Source organism: Zootoca vivipara, chromosome 2 (genome assembly GCF_963506605.1).
Source record: "Zootoca vivipara chromosome 2, rZooViv1.1, whole genome shotgun sequence".
In the NCBI taxonomy this organism is placed as follows: domain Eukaryota; kingdom Metazoa; phylum Chordata; class Lepidosauria; order Squamata; family Lacertidae; genus Zootoca; species Zootoca vivipara.
In genome coordinates this window covers 37,294,222-37,311,736 of record NC_083277.1, presented here as the reverse complement: position 1 = coordinate 37,311,736, position 17,515 = coordinate 37,294,222, and the positions used below count along the sequence as shown (strand labels likewise).

General features: G+C 39.1%; 1 protein-coding gene across 8 annotated transcripts in view; it reads left to right on the top strand.

Moving 5' to 3' along the window:
- The window catches only part of NR2C2 (nuclear receptor subfamily 2 group C member 2), a 44,647-nt gene extending 29,020 nt beyond the window's left edge, over positions 1-15,627 (top strand). For 4 of the 8 annotated variants that reach the window (XM_060271386.1, XM_035106526.2, XM_035106528.2 and 1 more), the window contains 5 exons: positions 360-481; positions 2,075-2,214; positions 4,895-5,044; positions 6,139-6,244; positions 7,570-15,627. In XM_060271386.1, coding sequence (XP_060127369.1) covers positions 360-481; positions 2,075-2,214; positions 4,895-5,044; positions 6,139-6,244; positions 7,570-7,744 — 693 coding nt within the window. In that variant the 3' untranslated portion in view covers positions 7,745-15,627. Of the gene's footprint in view, positions 1-359; positions 482-2,074; positions 2,215-3,243; positions 5,045-6,138; positions 6,245-7,569 lie in introns of those variants that run through there. The other 4 variants (XM_060271387.1, XM_035106529.2, XM_035106532.2 and 1 more) reach the window with 3 other exon arrangements.
- The last annotated feature ends 1,888 nt before the right edge of the window (positions 15,628-17,515 follow it).

Below are 17,515 nucleotides of genomic sequence, written 5' to 3'. Positions count from 1 at the left end.
AATAGTTTTATGCATTGTACCTGAGTTATTCTATATTCACAGTCTTGAAGTGTTATCCCTAACTGTATTGCAGATCCTGTTTTAAATTCAAACTGATCCTTTCTGAATACAAAGTGTGGCTTCATTTGAGCTTTCATTTTAATGGGGCAGACTTTATATTAAGAAAGCTGGATTAAACTGTTACAGAGTTTGAATGTTTAAAGAATTAACACTATAAAATATAAAGGCATATGGTATATTTATGGTTCCATAACAAAAGGCTCTGAACATGTTCTGTATCCAGAATGCATCTATTAATGATTTTTAAAAGAATTTATGAAAATGGGCTTTTATACATGTACATTTCTGTTCTCTTGCAGTTAACCATGCCAAGCCCAATGCCAGAGTATCTGAATGTGCATTACATTTGTGAGTCAGCATCCCGCTTACTTTTTCTTTCCATGCACTGGGCTAGATCCATTCCTGCTTTTCAAGCACTAGGGTGAGCAGATGATTTCTTTTTAATTTTTTACATAAGGAATTGGAGGGATCTTTTCAATCTAAACTAGCTGTGAAGAATGAAATTATCACACATCAAATGACACCTCACTCTTCCACCTGACTCTTTCATATCCCCACTTAGTTCTCACTAGTCTCACCACATTTCCCCACTATAACCCCAACAGATAACGCAATTTTTCTATCTCCTTATATATCCCAATCTCTATTTCCCCTTCGTACCAAAGCCTTTCCAACACCCCATATTCCGTTCACCCTTATTTTGTTATTAGTGCATGTGCTTCTGGGTTATGAAGCTGGCTTGCTGAAACTAATTATTTGTTAAACCACAACCCCAAATTCAGATGCAACAGTATGCTGAGCTGAAAGAAAAGCTAAATAAAGGTTTCCAGTGTCCTCCTTCCAGCTACACTGGAAAAAAAGAGAGGAGGGGAAAGTGCCATCCCTATGAGGCTAAGTTCATGAACACTGTGCTAATCCAAGGTTGCCAATATTTTTTATACCCGTGGGTACATTTGGATTTCTGAGCAAGTGTTGGGGGTGCCAGCCCTCCTAATCACATACAGACGAGAAAGAAAGTACCTATATGCACACTTTAGAAGTGACCTGAACCTTGGAAAGCTCATAGAGATGAAAGAGGAAGTGGAAATATACAAGTTCCTCATTCAGCCCTCTTCAAGGAAGAAGAGGTAACAACCCTCACCATCTCATGGCCAAGGGGACAGTAAATGGGAGGTAGGGGCTCATAGGCTTCTCAGGCACCAAGGAAGACCTCCTGGGCACCACATTAGCGGCCTCTTGTGTAAACCATGGTTTAGTGTGAAATCCTAAGGCGGCTATCAATTTCAGTTAAACCGTCAGAAAATCTTACACAGATCCTATTGTGTATTTTGCTAGAATATTTTATGTCTATTGTGGGAGGGAGCTTAATCAGTTCAAAGTAACCAGCACATTATCTTTAAATAAGGGTTGTATAGTTTTCTTTCTGTAATCAAGATTCTACTGACTTTTTATTGTATTTTGAAGATTTCTGTAGAACTTGGGAACATTGCTTTCTGGCACAGGCTATGAAGTAGTGTGTTGCATAACTGCTGATATTCTGTTTGTCAGATATTTTGCCTGTGACTTCTTTTCTCCCTCTCTTGATTCTATGGTTCTTTCTTAACTGTAAGTTTGTATGTAACATTACAATTTCTGTGTTGCTGTTCGGCATGGAGACTACCAAGATGGGGGGGGGGGATCTCAAAAAATATTTGGAATGAGGGGAGCACGCAAGGGACTTTGTAAGCAGCTGCCATGCTGTCCATTTTTCAGGACAATTTTCTTCCAGCTGTAAATGTTTTTTGAATGGGAACATTTGCCCTCCTACAAGCTAACACAAATTCCACCATTCTTTTCAGCACAACAACGCAAGCCAGTCAAACATTGCATATAATACTATTGCATAAAATAAACTTACCTACAATAAAATCCTAATGCAGCCCTAATGCTCAGTAGTTATGAAAAAGAATTATAATCTATGCAGAAAAATGATACTGATAAATCTCACTATATTTATTTGCTTTTGTAACTTTAGACAGGACTGTAATACAAGCCTCGTGCGTGCGTGCTGGAATGAACTATTTACTTTAGGCCTTGCACAATGTGCACAGGTGATGAGCTTGTCAACTATTCTGGCAGCCATTGTCAACCATCTACAGAACAGCATACAGGAAGGTATGTGTGGCCTTTTTTAAAGGCTGTGATTCTAAGCACAGTTAACAAGTTGTAATCATGTCATTAGAACTTTCCTTCCAAGTATATGTGTATAGAATCTGGGTGTTGAAAGTGTCTGTTGGGTGGGAATAAAATTTTTACAAAGTTGTTTCTAGAAAAAATGTTTCACCAACAACAAGGCATGGAGCACACATGTTGGGTTGTGTATTCAGCTGCCACATTGTAGTTGACGAGGAAACCTTGCCCACTCAGCAAGGCAGAGGGGAATACATCAACCACTGTAATGTGCACATATTTGCTTTCTGTCATAAAGGTTTCCTTGAAGAATTTACTGATTTTCATAGTAGATTTATGAAACCAAATCCAATAGTTCTTCAGAAAAACACAAGAATCCTTTGGCTTTTTTGTATTTATTTTTAAAATTATAAGCAGAAATTTTACATGGAGTTCCAAATATGGAACAATTATTGTAGCATATTTGATAGGCACTTGACAGTAACAATTACTGTATGAAAGCCAATGAATAGCCACTTAACTGCACTAGAGAAACTATATGAGAAACAACAGTGCCATGCATGAATTTTGGCTTTATTCTTTCCAAAGAGAACAGGTAACACTTGGAAAGTACTTGCTGGATGTAGAGATTCTGAACTCTGGAATACCTTACATGGTTTGCAAAAAAGGGGTCAAAGTTTGGTAATAAACATGAGTAAAATGTACATCTGGAATTCCATACCTTTCTGTTCTTGCCTACTTTCATTTCTGGATGTAGCAGAGTCTGTCCCAAGAATGCTGCCTTTGTCCAGCAGATATCAGAAATATCAGTTGTTGTACAAAAACCATCTACTAGAACAGTAATGCTATATTACTAAGTTGCAGGCTCATGTATCTACAGGAGAACTTTTTAGTATGATGGGTTTGGTTTTGACTGTCTTGTTGTGCTTCTTATGGGTCTAGAAAAATAAAGTTAGCAGTTACCAACATTTACTGATTTAATTTGTTAAATCCTTTCAAACTTAATTATAATAGGCAGGTTCCGCCCCCAAGCAAAGCCCTCAAAAACAACAGAACTGATGTAGTTCCTCTGGGCAAGGAAAGAGGCAGGATATTCAGAGGCCATGGAGAGGTAGGTGCCCTACGTTTGATTAAGTGTAGGGCTGTAAGATTTTCCAGCATCCCAGATTTGTGGAAAGAACAGGCACAGTGAAATTACTGGCCTCGTGGAAAATAAAGGATCACAGTAGATAAGAGAGCTTGCTGCAACTGTATGGTTGTAGTGCACTGCCTTTTGATTTAAACCAATTTTTGAAGGCCAGGGATAGATAGAATAATTAAAGCAATGTTTCTTGCCCCAAGGCTTGGGGTGTAGGTTAGATTAAACAGCAATACCATTGCTATTCTTTGATCAAGAGAAAAGGACAACTTGCAGCCTGCTATTTGTGCAATGTTTAACAAATGTAGATTAAGGGTTTTCAATATTATGGTGGCAGAAGAGTCATAAATATCTACAGTTATTACCAACACAGGCCAAGGAAAATATTTAAGTCAGGCATCCCCAAACTTCGGCCCTCCAGATGTTTTGGACTACAATTCCCATCATCCCTGATCACTGGTCCTGTTAGCTAGGGATCATGGGAGTTTTAGGCCAAAACATCTGGAGGGCAGCAGTTTGAGGATGCCTGATTTAAGTCATAGTGAGCTTTGCTTATTTTATATATAAGTCATGCAGCATGCAGTTCTTAACAGAGGAAAATGGGGAACTAGTTCTTGAATGGCAACTTTCTGTTAAGAATCTTTTTCTACAAATGGCATCTCTGCTCTCTGCATTGACTTGCATAAATGCAAATGTTGCAGTATAAAGAACAAAAAAAAAACCTCATACTGAGATGGAATCCTTCCATAAACCTTTACAGTTTAAACTCCCTGACATTATACCTATCATCTAAAGAAAAATGTCAAGTGCTCTTAAATTCTGATAAATTACAACAAAGATTGGATTTTCCTCAATCATTTTAAGAAGGAATTGAAAATAGCATGAAGGAGTGGACAGTCTTGAAATGTTATCACACTCATGCCATCTTTTCCCTCTACACACTTCAGCCTAGCACCAGTTCTATAGTTTCCCAACTAGAGCCACCTCCTTACCTTGTACACTGCTTCGTTAATTTTCAGATTGTCTACACTGTTAACAAAATAGCAAGGGGTAAGTTTCTGGCATATGGAGGAGAGTTATACAAGCAGTCAATTAAATCTATGTAGCATTAAAAAGATGAGGGTAAGCTACTGATTCCAGTCTGCTAGATAAAGCATGTATTTCTAAATATGTTATAGAGGAAAACTGTCAATCATCATTACATTAAGCTTTGTCTTTCAAATAACTAGATAACATGCCCGTCTGGGTAATGCATTTTAGGTTACTTGGCAGTCACTTAGGTCTCCAGTGAACATTTGGTCATATTCCAAAGCTTCTGTGATTCAGTACATATGGAAGCTTCTGGTTTACAAATTAAAACTCACTGAGTAAACAGACATGTGGAAAAAAGAATGAAATCTAGCAGTTTGATACATATTTCCATGAAAGACTGCATAGGTTTAAAACTGGTTGTCATCTGAAAAAGTCTAGATAGTTGGTTGACAGTTTTGCACTCTTGTTAAGAGAATGTGTAATGTCTACTTGTAGATAAACTTTCCGGAGACCGAATAAAACAAGTGATGGAACACATCTGGAAGCTTCAGGAGTTCTGTAATAGCATGGCTAAGCTTGATATTGATGGATATGAATATGCTTACCTTAAAGCTATAGTCCTCTTTAGTCCTGGTAAGGCATTTGGTAATTATTCCCTTCTCTTAAATTCTGTTTTGGTGCTCAATTTACAAGAGGGTAACACCAGTTAAATCCAATGCTGAAGAAAATGCTACAAATGAAGGTACTTCATAATATAGTTCAATTAACTGACATATTTTTGTTTATTTTTCCTTTTGGTTTTATTGGGCTTTACTTATGTTTAATATCAAAGTATTAGCCATACACTTTCTTAAAAGCTATATTATCAATCCACCTTTCTGCTGCTATTTCATCTGTCCACATCTGGAATAAACCCAATAGCATGAAATACTCAGTAATACACTTGAGGATAACCCTAAAACAGACAGTGTAAGGCCGGTGGATTGCACTCAGTCTGCTACAGTTTTTCCACAGCCTGCACACCACTTGTACTAACAAGCTTTCCAGGAGGAAGCATTAATAGTGTGGGATGCAGTCTGCAGACACATTACCTATCCTTGTGCCAGAAGAAATACTTAATGACAAAACTGGCCCTTTGCTGTTGGTTTTCAGTAAAGAGCTGAATTGTGCAGGACATCTAAAGTTTGGGAGAAGGCTCTGTTTGCAAAGCTGACAATGTTTTGTATTGGATGTGGAATAAAGAATCATTAACAGAAATATATCTGGTAGCTTTTAATTTTAAAAATTATAAAGGAAAATGCTATTACACCCAACTTATTTGTCTCCCAGTTTCATGTATAGTAATCATTTCTTGAATAGACTTTGGAGTGAAGAATATTAAATATTTTTGTGTTTTTAGTACACTGTATATTTTCATTGTTTTTACTTTTGTACATTACCTGATAATGTTTACATGACAGGAAGTATATAAATATTTTGAAATAACTTTAAATCAATGTATTAATGGCACACAAACTTTTGAGTGTCCCAAGAGACTGAAATATTACTATTTCTAATGTCATATTTGTATCCATTTATTTTGTGTAGAGGCCAACCTGCTTATTTTCTGCAGAAAGCAGAAAGTCATGAGATAGCATATATTGCCTCTAGAAGTTTTTCAACAGAAGATTCTTTCTAAAAATAAATGTCATGTTTTTGATACAAGTAAATGCACAATGACATGTTTGTGTTTTCTTTAGATCACCCTGGTCTCACAAGCTCCAGCCAAATAGAAAAATTCCAGGAGAAAGCTCAGATGGAGTTACAAGACTATGTTCAGAAAACGTATCCAGAAGATACTTACAGGTATTTTCTCTCTCTCTCACTTACCTGGAAGTAATTCCTGTTGTTTCCATGTAGATGTGTGCTGAGTTTCCATGTAGATGTGTGCTGAGTAATGTGAGCCATTATTTCCCCCTCTGTCTGTTACCCATTGGAACCTGAATTGGCTTAGGTGTCCTGTGACAAAAAAAAATCCACAAGTAAAGTGTAACAACATTTAGTGTTGTTAGCTAGAGGATTTGTGTGTAATAATAATATATACAAGCTGCTAAAACTCTGAAAACTTAGATTACAAAATTGCTACATATATAAAAGCAGAATATGATTTTAAGACCTTGTAAATAGTTACATTTAGAACCTCATATATTTATGAGGTTACACTCTATTTGTAAAAAAAAACCAGTCAGATAGGTATGAAAACACAAAATTGGATTAACAATTATTTGAACCCTCCCAAGCTAGTTAAAAATATTTGTAAAACGTTTTAGCAAACTTGAATCATTTCATAATCCATCTGCTCTTCGATAGTTATGGGATCAGTTGCCCCATGGTGCTTCATCTACATATCTCCCTTTTCAATGTTTTTAAAAATTGCATTTAATTTACTAAGCTACTGGGGATCCTATTTATCGCTACAGAAATGAATGGAACAGTAAAACTATGCTAATTCTGTTTCAAGCAACTTCTCAAGATAGGATAGGGAAACAGCACTTTGCCTATATTATAAATTCTATTTTTTTGGGTTGTAAATAAATATATGTGTACATTCCTGTGTGCCCCCCCCCCCCCCGGAAAAAAACCTAATACAATGCACTGCAGGGTTCTGTTGGACTCCAGGAATAAATTTTTACCCAGAAGGTTAATTCTACTCCAAGTTGGCTTTATTGTGATACACAGGATAACACCCTCATAATGTAAATTACTCCCAGGTAAGCGTGTATAGGATTGCTGTCTAAAATACGATACAGCAACAGATTGCTGTATTCTGTTAATTATGAGTTGGAGTTTTAAGGAGTTTGTCCTTGGCAGCATCCATTAGTGAAGGAGAAAGAGGAGGAACATGATGTTGATAGCTTACTTCCACTATTGGAAGGTAGTATGCCTCTGAATGCCAGTTGCTGGGAATTGCAAATGGGCAGAGTGCCGTTGTGTTCATGTCCAGCTTGCAGGCTTCCCACAAACATCTGGTTGGCCTCTGTGATGACAGGATGCTGGACTAGATGGGCCATTGGCCTGACTCAGCAAGCTCTACTTCTGTTCTTATTTCACCTAATCAAGTTGCTATAAGTGGATTCCAAACTGGTAACCTGATGTATACCTTTTCATATTCTACTGTCTTCTTATTTCAGACTAGCCCGGATTCTAGTTCGCCTGCCAGCACTTAGACTGATGAGCTCTAGCATTACTGAAGAACTCTTTTTTACTGGGCTCATTGGAAATGTTCCAATAGACAGTATCATCCCTTACATACTGAAAATGGAGACAGCAGAATATAATGGCCAAATAACAGGCTCATCTTCCTAGAAGAGATCAGTGCGTCTTCACAGATCAACTGAGTAATCATAATTCACTGATTAACCTTGGCATTGTGTACAAATATTTTGATTATGTTCCCTTTTCTTGTTAAATTTATTCCTTTCCACACTGAAAGAACAACTTACTCCTATCCACATTGAAAAACAAGATATTAAAACCTGCAAAAAACGTTTTTTCTAGGATTCACTTCTGCCAGAAGAAATACTTTAATGCCTTTTAATGAATGGTTACAGGGAATTGCTGAACAAGATTTTTATTTTAAAGATTTTAAAAAGTACTTAAGTAAGAACGCTGGCTTGGATCCAAAGAACTGCAGGTGGAGTTCTGCTCATGAAATGAGTCTCTCTTAATCTAAGGTTACCAGATTTTTTTCAATGCATCCGGGGACACTTTTCAACTTCCTACTAAATAAGATGGATTTTGCCAGGGGACTGATTTGAAAATCCAGGGACTGTCCCTGGGAAACGGGGACGTCTGGTAACCTTATCTTAATCCCTCCTCCTTCATGCAGGCACGCTAAGTCACTCCTAAGAGCAGTAACAACCCATGCAGCAGTGCAGGTGGGGCACCACTGCTCTTGATTTTCAGACACAGTATGCCACTGGCACACTCTATTCTCCACAGGATGGAGAGGGGTGATGAGCTCAGGGCTGTGTAGGCACGTGAGGGCATGTGTTTGGCTCTGTCATACCACGCAGGTCTGATTGGCTCTATCATGCCACACAGCCCCAAATTGCTCACCGGGGCAAAACGGCTTGAGCCCAACTGTATCCTCGCCCAACTGCACTGGCTTCCCGTTTGTGGACTACTCTCCCCAGGGAGATTCATCTGGCACCTTCATTATACATTTTTAGGCACCAGGCAAATGTATTTGGGAGGTGGGGTTATTGTTTTCCTCTCAACTATTTATTTTGTGTTTTTATCCTGCATTTTTATCTTGTGAACAGCCCTGAGATCTTCAGATGAAGGGCTGTATATAGATTTAATAATATAAATAAATAGGTTCCCTGAACCTCCCACTCTCCCCTAGGTAATTGTCAGTGGTGCACTGTGTTCAGAAACCAGGAGAGCAGTAGTGTCCTTACCTATGCCACCACATGGGCTGCTGCTGCCTAAGGGTCAGGTCACCCTCCAGAGTGCTATGCAGTGCCACATGGAAGGTTGCAGCTGGCAGAGAAAATTGTCAACACACTTACCCTTGAGCAAGCAGGAGTGCTTCCCACTTGATTTAAGGGTTCTTTGTATCCAAGCCCATATTTTATATATTTTAATTTATATTTTAAAATCACCAGGATGTAGTCTATCATCAGCACTTTCAAAGCACTTCTTGTTAAAGCTATGATTTTGTCATCCTCTTGCTTGTATGAGCAAGGTAAGTGAATAATAGCATTCAGGGTAAATGAATAATTGTGTTTTAAATGCATTCTAATGCTAGTGATTTCTGTGAAAACATAGAAGAGCTGTAGGAGACAATCATTTATGCTACAAAATTTCAATTGTATGTGTTTATTAATAATGTGATCCTTTCAATGAGATTTCTATACTATTTGAAGTTAAATTTACTAAATGTTTACAGCATAAGTGACACAAAGTTTATGGCTCTGCTGTCAGCTGAGTAAGATGCTGTAGAACAGGCATCAGCAATTTCCGGCCCATGGAGGCCATTTTTCCGGCCCACGGGCCGCCCATGAACCAATCCACCCGCTCAGCAAGTCCCCCACGCGCTGCGGTAAACCGGCGCAACGTGGCGCAGGGACTCGCTGAGCGGTGCCGGAAATCACGTCTACGCAGCCGCAGAAGCAATTTCTGGTGCTGCGTACATTTTGGAAATGGGCAGCCAGCACCGGAAATTGCTTCTACGCAGCCGCGGACATGCGCAGAAGTCATTTCCGGTGTTCCGGACATGGGCAGCGCAGCACCGGAAATTGCTTCTGCGCCTGTGCGGCCCATGTCCGGCCCATGGACGATAGTCCATGGGATTCCTCCGGCCCACAGGCAGAAAACGTTGCCGACGCCTGCTGTAGAAGTTATTCACACTAGAAAAGAGCATACTAACTTCTTGGCTTTGTAAAGGGGAACCATTGAAATTTTTGAGCCTGGTGCTGTTTACTTATAAATGCTGTAGCATAAGATGCCTTTTTATTGTGCTGCATCAGCCGCTAAGTGGTGAGGATGCTATCAGTTTCAGAAACAGCAAATGTGTCCTTTAGTACACTATAATTTCAAACTCATTCATTCTGTATGACACTTGAGAATACTATTTTTGGCATATCACATTGTCCAGTACTGTGGTTACTTCAGAATTTGAGGCTTAGTCTTTTCTTAAAGGTTAGAAAAACTGTTTTACCGTCCAAATCCTATATGTGTCTACTCAGAAGAAAGCTCCACTGGGTTCAGTGAGACTTACTCCCAAGTAAATGTGAACAGGATTACAGCTGCTCTGAGCAACCCATAGCTATGGTAAATCAGTGTACGGTAATTTAAAACAGCTTGGGTTTCCCCATCCCAAACTCCTTTCAGGAAGAATTCGACTGACATCACCTTCTTCACTTGTCACATTATGGCAGGTTGCTAGGTCACATGACCCAGTTGAAAGGGGGTTAGAATAGGTCTCTCCTTGCTCTGTCGTGTCCTTTTGGGGGAGATTTATGATAGTTGATCCCCGGCTGAGCCAGAGTGGGGGATTTATGCTGGTTTAGAGTCGGACACTCAGCCAGGAAAGCCAATTCTCTCATCCTGGAGAATCTTTGGTTTGAATTGCACTCATCCTGGAGAATCTTTGGTTTGAATTGCACTGTTTGCCATTTTCCTAGCCTCCACTTGCAGTACAGCATGTTATACTCTGAGCCACTTTGCATATGGCATTTTCCCTACCTGGGCCTAATTCTGTAGGAAAAAGTGTGCAGTCAGCTGTATGCATATCATGCAGCTGCCCATTTCCACATGCTTGCATCTGTTAAGGTGTGCTTTGTTCTACTGTATCCAAACACACATAAATAACTCTTGACAAAATAGACATTTCAATGATTTCCCCACTTTGCAAGGCTCATGGAAATATATTTCCACACAGATCTTACCTCTATATAGGAAAAGTATCGTGCATAAAGGGACTGCCTGCTCCCATAACATAAATTGGTGGATTCTTTTTAAAGTTTGGAGTACTAAGAAATATTTATTGTGTTACAACCTGTCAAAATGCTTCCAAGGGCTGGCCATTTTCTGTTTGATCGTGTTGCTTTATTTTTAAGACAATGTGTTGTCAATCACACAAAAACAACTTCTCAGATTGCCCTTCAGTTGAGATCATATTCCAACAAGGTTGTTTTTTGTCTTTCTAGTTAAGCTCTCGGGTGGAATGTTGGAGGGATGTCTTACAGGACCAGGCACAGTTCAGTCACCTATTTACCCCCATTCATAAGAATCTTCATTTATAACCTACATTTCAGGAAGGAATTCAGTGATTACTTAAGCTGGCATAGCCCCGGAGATCCAAATCAATTACACTTCCTTCTTTTAAAAATGTTTTAAAAACAGGGTGAGATACAATGTAATGCAAGTGGCCTTCACAGTGGGCAATTTCTTCCTCTCCTCCCCCCATTCCGAACCCCCAAAACCTGTTTTTGAGAGTTGGGAGGCCCTCTGGAGCAGTTTTTATGGGGGCACAGGGGGCTGGAGGGTAGAGAAGAGAATCCAGAATCCTTGTGCAAGCAGATTTCTATTGCGTAAGTGGACAGACAACATTGGGTGTCACTTCCTTTAATTCACACAAGAACTGCTGCAGAGGAAGCAAAACAGTGTTGTGTTTCCTTGATTTACTGTTTAGCTCCGACTTTATTCCTAAAATGATTTGTGTACATGCAGTCAATAGGACTGTGAGCACTGAATGTCTTGCAGTGTCAAAATCATGCTTAAAATTAATCAACTCTGGTCTTAATTAAAAATGACAAAAGACCCAACATGATGAACCTACTATGGTATTGTGGTATAAACAGATATAATCATATATTTTAGAATATGTATAGTGTCAATACTTTAGTGTGCACTTTTAACGAAGAAATTTGTAATTTAAATGATAAAATATCCTAAAAATAATTTTTAGTACAATTTTGAGACCAAAAATGATTCCTTATAAAACTCAGAGGAGCATATACTTTTAAAAGTGATGTCTGCTACACTGAAATCTGTGTGTTGCAGGTTTGCACAGCTTGATCCACAAACTTTAAATTAATTTAGTTGTGCTTTATTTTGGATCCAGCTGAAGTACTGTTTCTAAATAGTGTCATTTAATGACTGCTATGAAATATTTCAATATTTAATTTTTTGCTAAAAGGCACCTGTTTTGTCATTCACTGTTTCCCATCTAACCTAGCTTGCATATTCTTAAGAAAAAAAAGTGTATGTAATTGTTCATTGTTGATTAATGTTCAGATTGTCTAGGGTTACTTAGCAAGCATCCTTGGAAGCAAGTTCCTTTTGAGATCAATAAGGTACATGTATTTATCTATCTACAAGATTGGAAACCTCAGCATTTAAAACGAATTTACTGTGTGCCCTGCCAATTATTAAATAAGATGGCAATTTTGAGTTTAATTGATTTCTGAGGGACTTAGACATGCATGTCTATTAGTCTGCAGCCTCAGTGGATTATGGCAGAGCCTATGTGGCAAGCTAACTTACATAGTGTTCTCTCCCAGAGCTTCGCTTGCCATGAGTTACAGGGCTTCTGAGTTCTGCAGACAGTTTCTGTGAAAGGAGAGTCATAATTTTAAAAGTATGTGTCTGTAGGTGTTCCTATTTCTTCAAAACCAACTTGTGATGTAACATTGGAGGGAGGAAGAATATGCCTTTGATTGGGGGGGGGAGTCAAATAAAGTGTAGCCAAGCTCTTGAGTTCCCCTAAAGAAGTGCTTTGGATCCCGGCCATATTTATTTGTGTGTATGATGTTTTATGTGCTTGTATCTAACTTAGTCTGGTATATTATGTACAGTGTAATATAAAGTGTGTATGTGTATGTATGTATATAGAACTATGTACAGCCATGTAATCATATATATCAGATTTCTATATGTTAACAAAAAAAGATTTATAAATGCATTGCAAATATTGAGCTTCCTAAATTTTATTTCTTGCTCAAAGCTCAGTCCTGGTATGATCATATGCATCTCACTTTCCTCGGTAGAGTAGGCACCTGTTTCTAAACCCAGGATGTATTTGCACTTTTTCTTAAATACTGAAACTATTTAATAGTTCCACATCTTATTTCTAAATACACACAAGCCCTGTTGAAATGAAACGAGGTTGTGTAGTGATAGTGTTTGGTGAATTGCATCTGTGGACCATAAACATTTCTATGTTTTTGACACATGCAAAGGGGGCTTTTAAAACTCTTCTGAAAGGTTTGGCTTTTTTTAAAAAAATACAGTCTTTTCTAAAGCATGTAAAGCTTCATCACTGTGTTTATAATGTCTGTATGTCCCTTGAAGTTGCTAATGAGAAGGAACAAGGTTGCTGCAGAACAGATGTGTGTAGTTCTGTATTGACAACCATCTTGTGTAATTGAGCATAAGGCAAACTGCAGGAGTAGCATCATAAATGTCACTATTTGCTAGCTATGTAATACATGGCACCATATATTTCCTGGCAAATATAATATATTTCTTTTTAGAGAGACAACTAAAAAGAATATTTTTAAAAAATCAAGTTTTTAGGAATTGTCTTATGCTAGTAGTGAAAGTCTATGGAAGGTTTCCAGATAACCTGTGCAGGAAAGTAGTTTGTGTGTTACAGACAATATTTCTTACTGTTCTACCTTCCCTAAAACCTGTTTATATAGCTTCTCTGGCTTGCTTAGGCATTCTTTCCTTCTTTTCCCATGAAAGAAACTTTGGTTTCAGATGGCAACAGTTGGTCAAGAATGTCAGCTAGCTGAGCATGCACGAGTAGTATAGAATGTGGTCCAAGATAATTATGAACATATTTTAAGGGAGACGTTTTCTTTTAATGAAAGAGCTGTAGATTTGTGAAGTAAACAAAGGACAAGATGTTTCCTGGTACATTGAAAGATCTCCGTCAACATTCCAAGAAAGACTGATTTTTCCCCTTCCTCTTTTGGCATGTGTGGATGAGAGGCATGCACCCAAGCAGGAAGCCAAGATCTTACAGGCTATGGCAGGTCTGTGTGTGCCTCCCATGTCATCATCCAATCTTCACTTTCTTTTGCAGAGCATGAAGGGCGGCAGGAGGTTGATGGATGTCTTGGGAGGTGCACACACTTTGCTTTTTCCACAATGCCTTGGCACCCTATCCACATCCTTCCACATTGAGAGGGAAAGGAGAAAAATGGGTCTCTTGTGAGGATCACTGCACATGCAGGTACCTTGGTTTTTGAACAGAATGTGTTCCGGGAGTCCATTCGACTCCCAGAACCATTCAAAAACCAAAGCACGGCTTCCGATTGGCTGCAGGAGCATCCTGCAGCCAATCGGAAGCCGTGCTGGATGTTTGGCTTCCGAAAACCAGAACACACACTTCTGGGTTTCGATCGTTCAGGAGCCAATTTGTTCGGGAGCCAAGGCATTCAACTTCCAAGGTACCGTAGGACTGAATTGTACTAGCACTAGGAAGAACTATGCCCAAAGTTAATTCTTGGAAAATAAAGCTTGCTATTCTCTTCACCATCTTAACAATCCTCCTGATGCCTATACAGTCTAAGACCTGATCTCCACACATTTTCCTACTGGTCAGTGCTCTAGGTCTGATCTTTTAAAAGTTTTGGTGAACTTGCACTTGCAGGATTTGAGTTCTGACTGTAAAGTTCATAAATGCTCCTTTAAGTTGGGTGCACAATCCTTGGAGAAGCATTTCTGCCCAGCTTCGATTTCCTGACCTGCTGCTTAATAAATGTACATAGTGGTGTGTGGTTGTTGTTTTTTAAAGAAAAGAAATATTTCAGCTGTGGATGTTTTTGAAACATTTTTGGCAGGAAGCTCCATTGATTTAGTGTTATGACAATCGGTACTCCGTTTGCTTTAATTAAAGTTAACATTGAATAGAAGACTTCTATCATAAAATGATTTCCCCATTTTTTTATTGTTCCTTAAAAGGTACAATCCCCTGTAACGGAGGTACTAACCTGATTTCTGATTCTGGCCAATGGATGATTTAAGCTGTTTCTGGAAACAAGTATGTTACTTTTGCCTTCTGTACCACATTTGGAGGGGCAGGGGTGTGGAAAAATGGAAATCTTACCATAAGGCTAGAGGAGTTTTGAGTAGTCTATTGACCAAAATACAGTATATTTACTTACAGTATCTATGGAACTCATATGCCGAAAAGACTTCTGTGACTAACCACTAATTCTAAATATTATAATACCATTGTTCCCAATAGTTTTGTAACAAAAAACTGCTCATATTTATCCATTATATAATTGTTGTATGTATTTGGAAAACCCTTCAAGCGCTAAGCTCTTATTAAAGCTAACCTATTTGCCACAAGATAGGTGATAATTCCCTGGGGTATCTTTTGTAACCCTGTGCTTTTCATCGTCTATTGTCTCTGTATCTTCTTTTTTAAATACAAGGTTTAAAACCTGACAAAAGCTGTTGCTTCCTCACAGTTTATTTTGTGAAATCAGCTTTGTAAATGTAATAGCATTTAAAATAGCATGTTCTTTTTTATCTGAATTTTTATATCTAATCAATGTCTTCAGTCATGAAGAGAAATTTGCATTGTTGTGTGTGTATATAGAGTATTGCAGTGCATGCTTATGCATTTTATTAAATGCTGTCTAAACGTGGCATTATATTGTTGTGGCTTAATATTTCTTCCTACAGAAGGTTTATACTATTAAAATAAATAAAGACCCTTATATGGCCTCTGAGTTCTTTTTTCAGAGCAGGTAATTATGGCATAACTATAAAAGTTGTTGAATGGGTTCACAATATTCTTTGAGAATGCCTTGAGAGTAATGTTAGGATCCAAAGAATTGTTCATCTAATTTTACCTGCCTAATTGGGTTTTATCCAAGTGTTTCTTCGACAGAAGAATGTGTCCCATCCTTGTCATAGGGCAAATGACTTCAAAAAAGGAGGATTTTAAAAGCAGTTTGCAGTGCTTTGGGTTGGCCTCTGCCTAAAAGCAGAGGAAATAAAAAGTCCCCATTGGGCATGCCTAAAATACCGGTAGCTCTTTGGATACTGGCCCGAGAACTGGAGCAGTTTTAACTGTATGGAGAAAAACGCCATTTTCTTGACTGGTTGCGACCTACAAAGCCCCACTTGACTTTGGACTGGGTTATCTGAAAAACCAACCACTTTCTCCCTGCTGGTTCTCATTGGCTCTTTCTTTCCTGCCTATTTCTGAAGGGCATTCAGTTGGAATGCGGGAGAGGACCTTAGTTGCTGATGCCAATCTTTCTCCTTGCAAAAGGAGCATCTCTGATTACCTACTGTAACAAATAAAATTTTTATTTAGAATTTGGTCCATTGGCTGAATTGAAAATATGTTGACTTTTTACACGTTTATTTTGTGGTGTTAATTGCTTTGACCATAATTTGGTGGAGCGGCGGGATACAAATTTAATAATCATGGAAGAAGCTCCACATGGTGATAGTATTCCATTCAATACAATTCCTATTGGCCAGGGAGGAAGCATCTGAACATTTCTGAGTGCTGAGCTGTGGGAGATGCATTTACTTTTTATTCCACATTTTGAGAACCTTGCTTTTTGAGAACCTCTTGCTTGGACTACTGCAATGCGCTCTATGTGGGGCTACCTTTGAAGGTGACCCGGAAACTACAACTAACCCAGAATGCGGCAGCTAGACTGGTGACTGGGAGCGGCCGCCGAGACCACATAACACCGGTCCTGAAAGACCTACATTGGCTCCCAGTACGTTTCCGAGCACAATTCAAAGTGTTGGTGCTGACCTTTAAAGCCCTAAACGGCCTCTGTCCAGTATACCTGAAGGAGCGTCTCCCCCCCCATTGTTCCGCCTGGACACTGAGGTCCAGCGCCGAGGGCCTTCTCGGTAGTGGCATCCACCCTGTGGAATACCCTCCCACCAGAGGTCAAAGAGAACAACAATTATCAGACCTTTAGAAGGCATCTCAAGGCAGCCCTATTTAGGGAAGCTTTTAATGTTTGATGGATTTCTGTATTTTAATATTTTGTTGGAAGCCGCCCAGAGTGGCTGGGGAAACCCAGCCAGATGGGCGGGCTATAAATAATATATTATTATTATTATGGATTTTTATTTTAACAAGCTGGCTTTCTTCACTCCACATATGATCAGGGTCACTACATATTATTTAGGGTATGTTTAAGAAAAAACGTGGTTCCACAGGGGAAAGATAGATGCCATACTCAATTTATTTTGGAAATCAAAGCTTTGCCCTCCTAGTTCATTTACTCCAATGCTGAAAACTCGGTCTTGTACTGAAGCCGCCGCTTCAAACTTTATAAACGAGCCGAAGCATTTCGACATTCCGCTGGCGGCGTTTCCTCGCAGCAGCATCAGAACAGGATCTCGTGCAGCGCAAAGTTGTGAGAACAGCCTGCGTAACTTTCCCATGTACTCAAATGGTATATGCCGGTGGTTGCAAATCAGCGCCGCCAGCCGAACGTCTGGAATGCGCGTTTGTGCATTTTTCTGAATGCCTCTCCGTTTGCGCAGATCTAGGTATCTCGCTCTCATTATTCTCTCGGATCGCAGTGTCAACAGCCCCCGAGGCTTGCACTTCCTTTTCCGATGCCC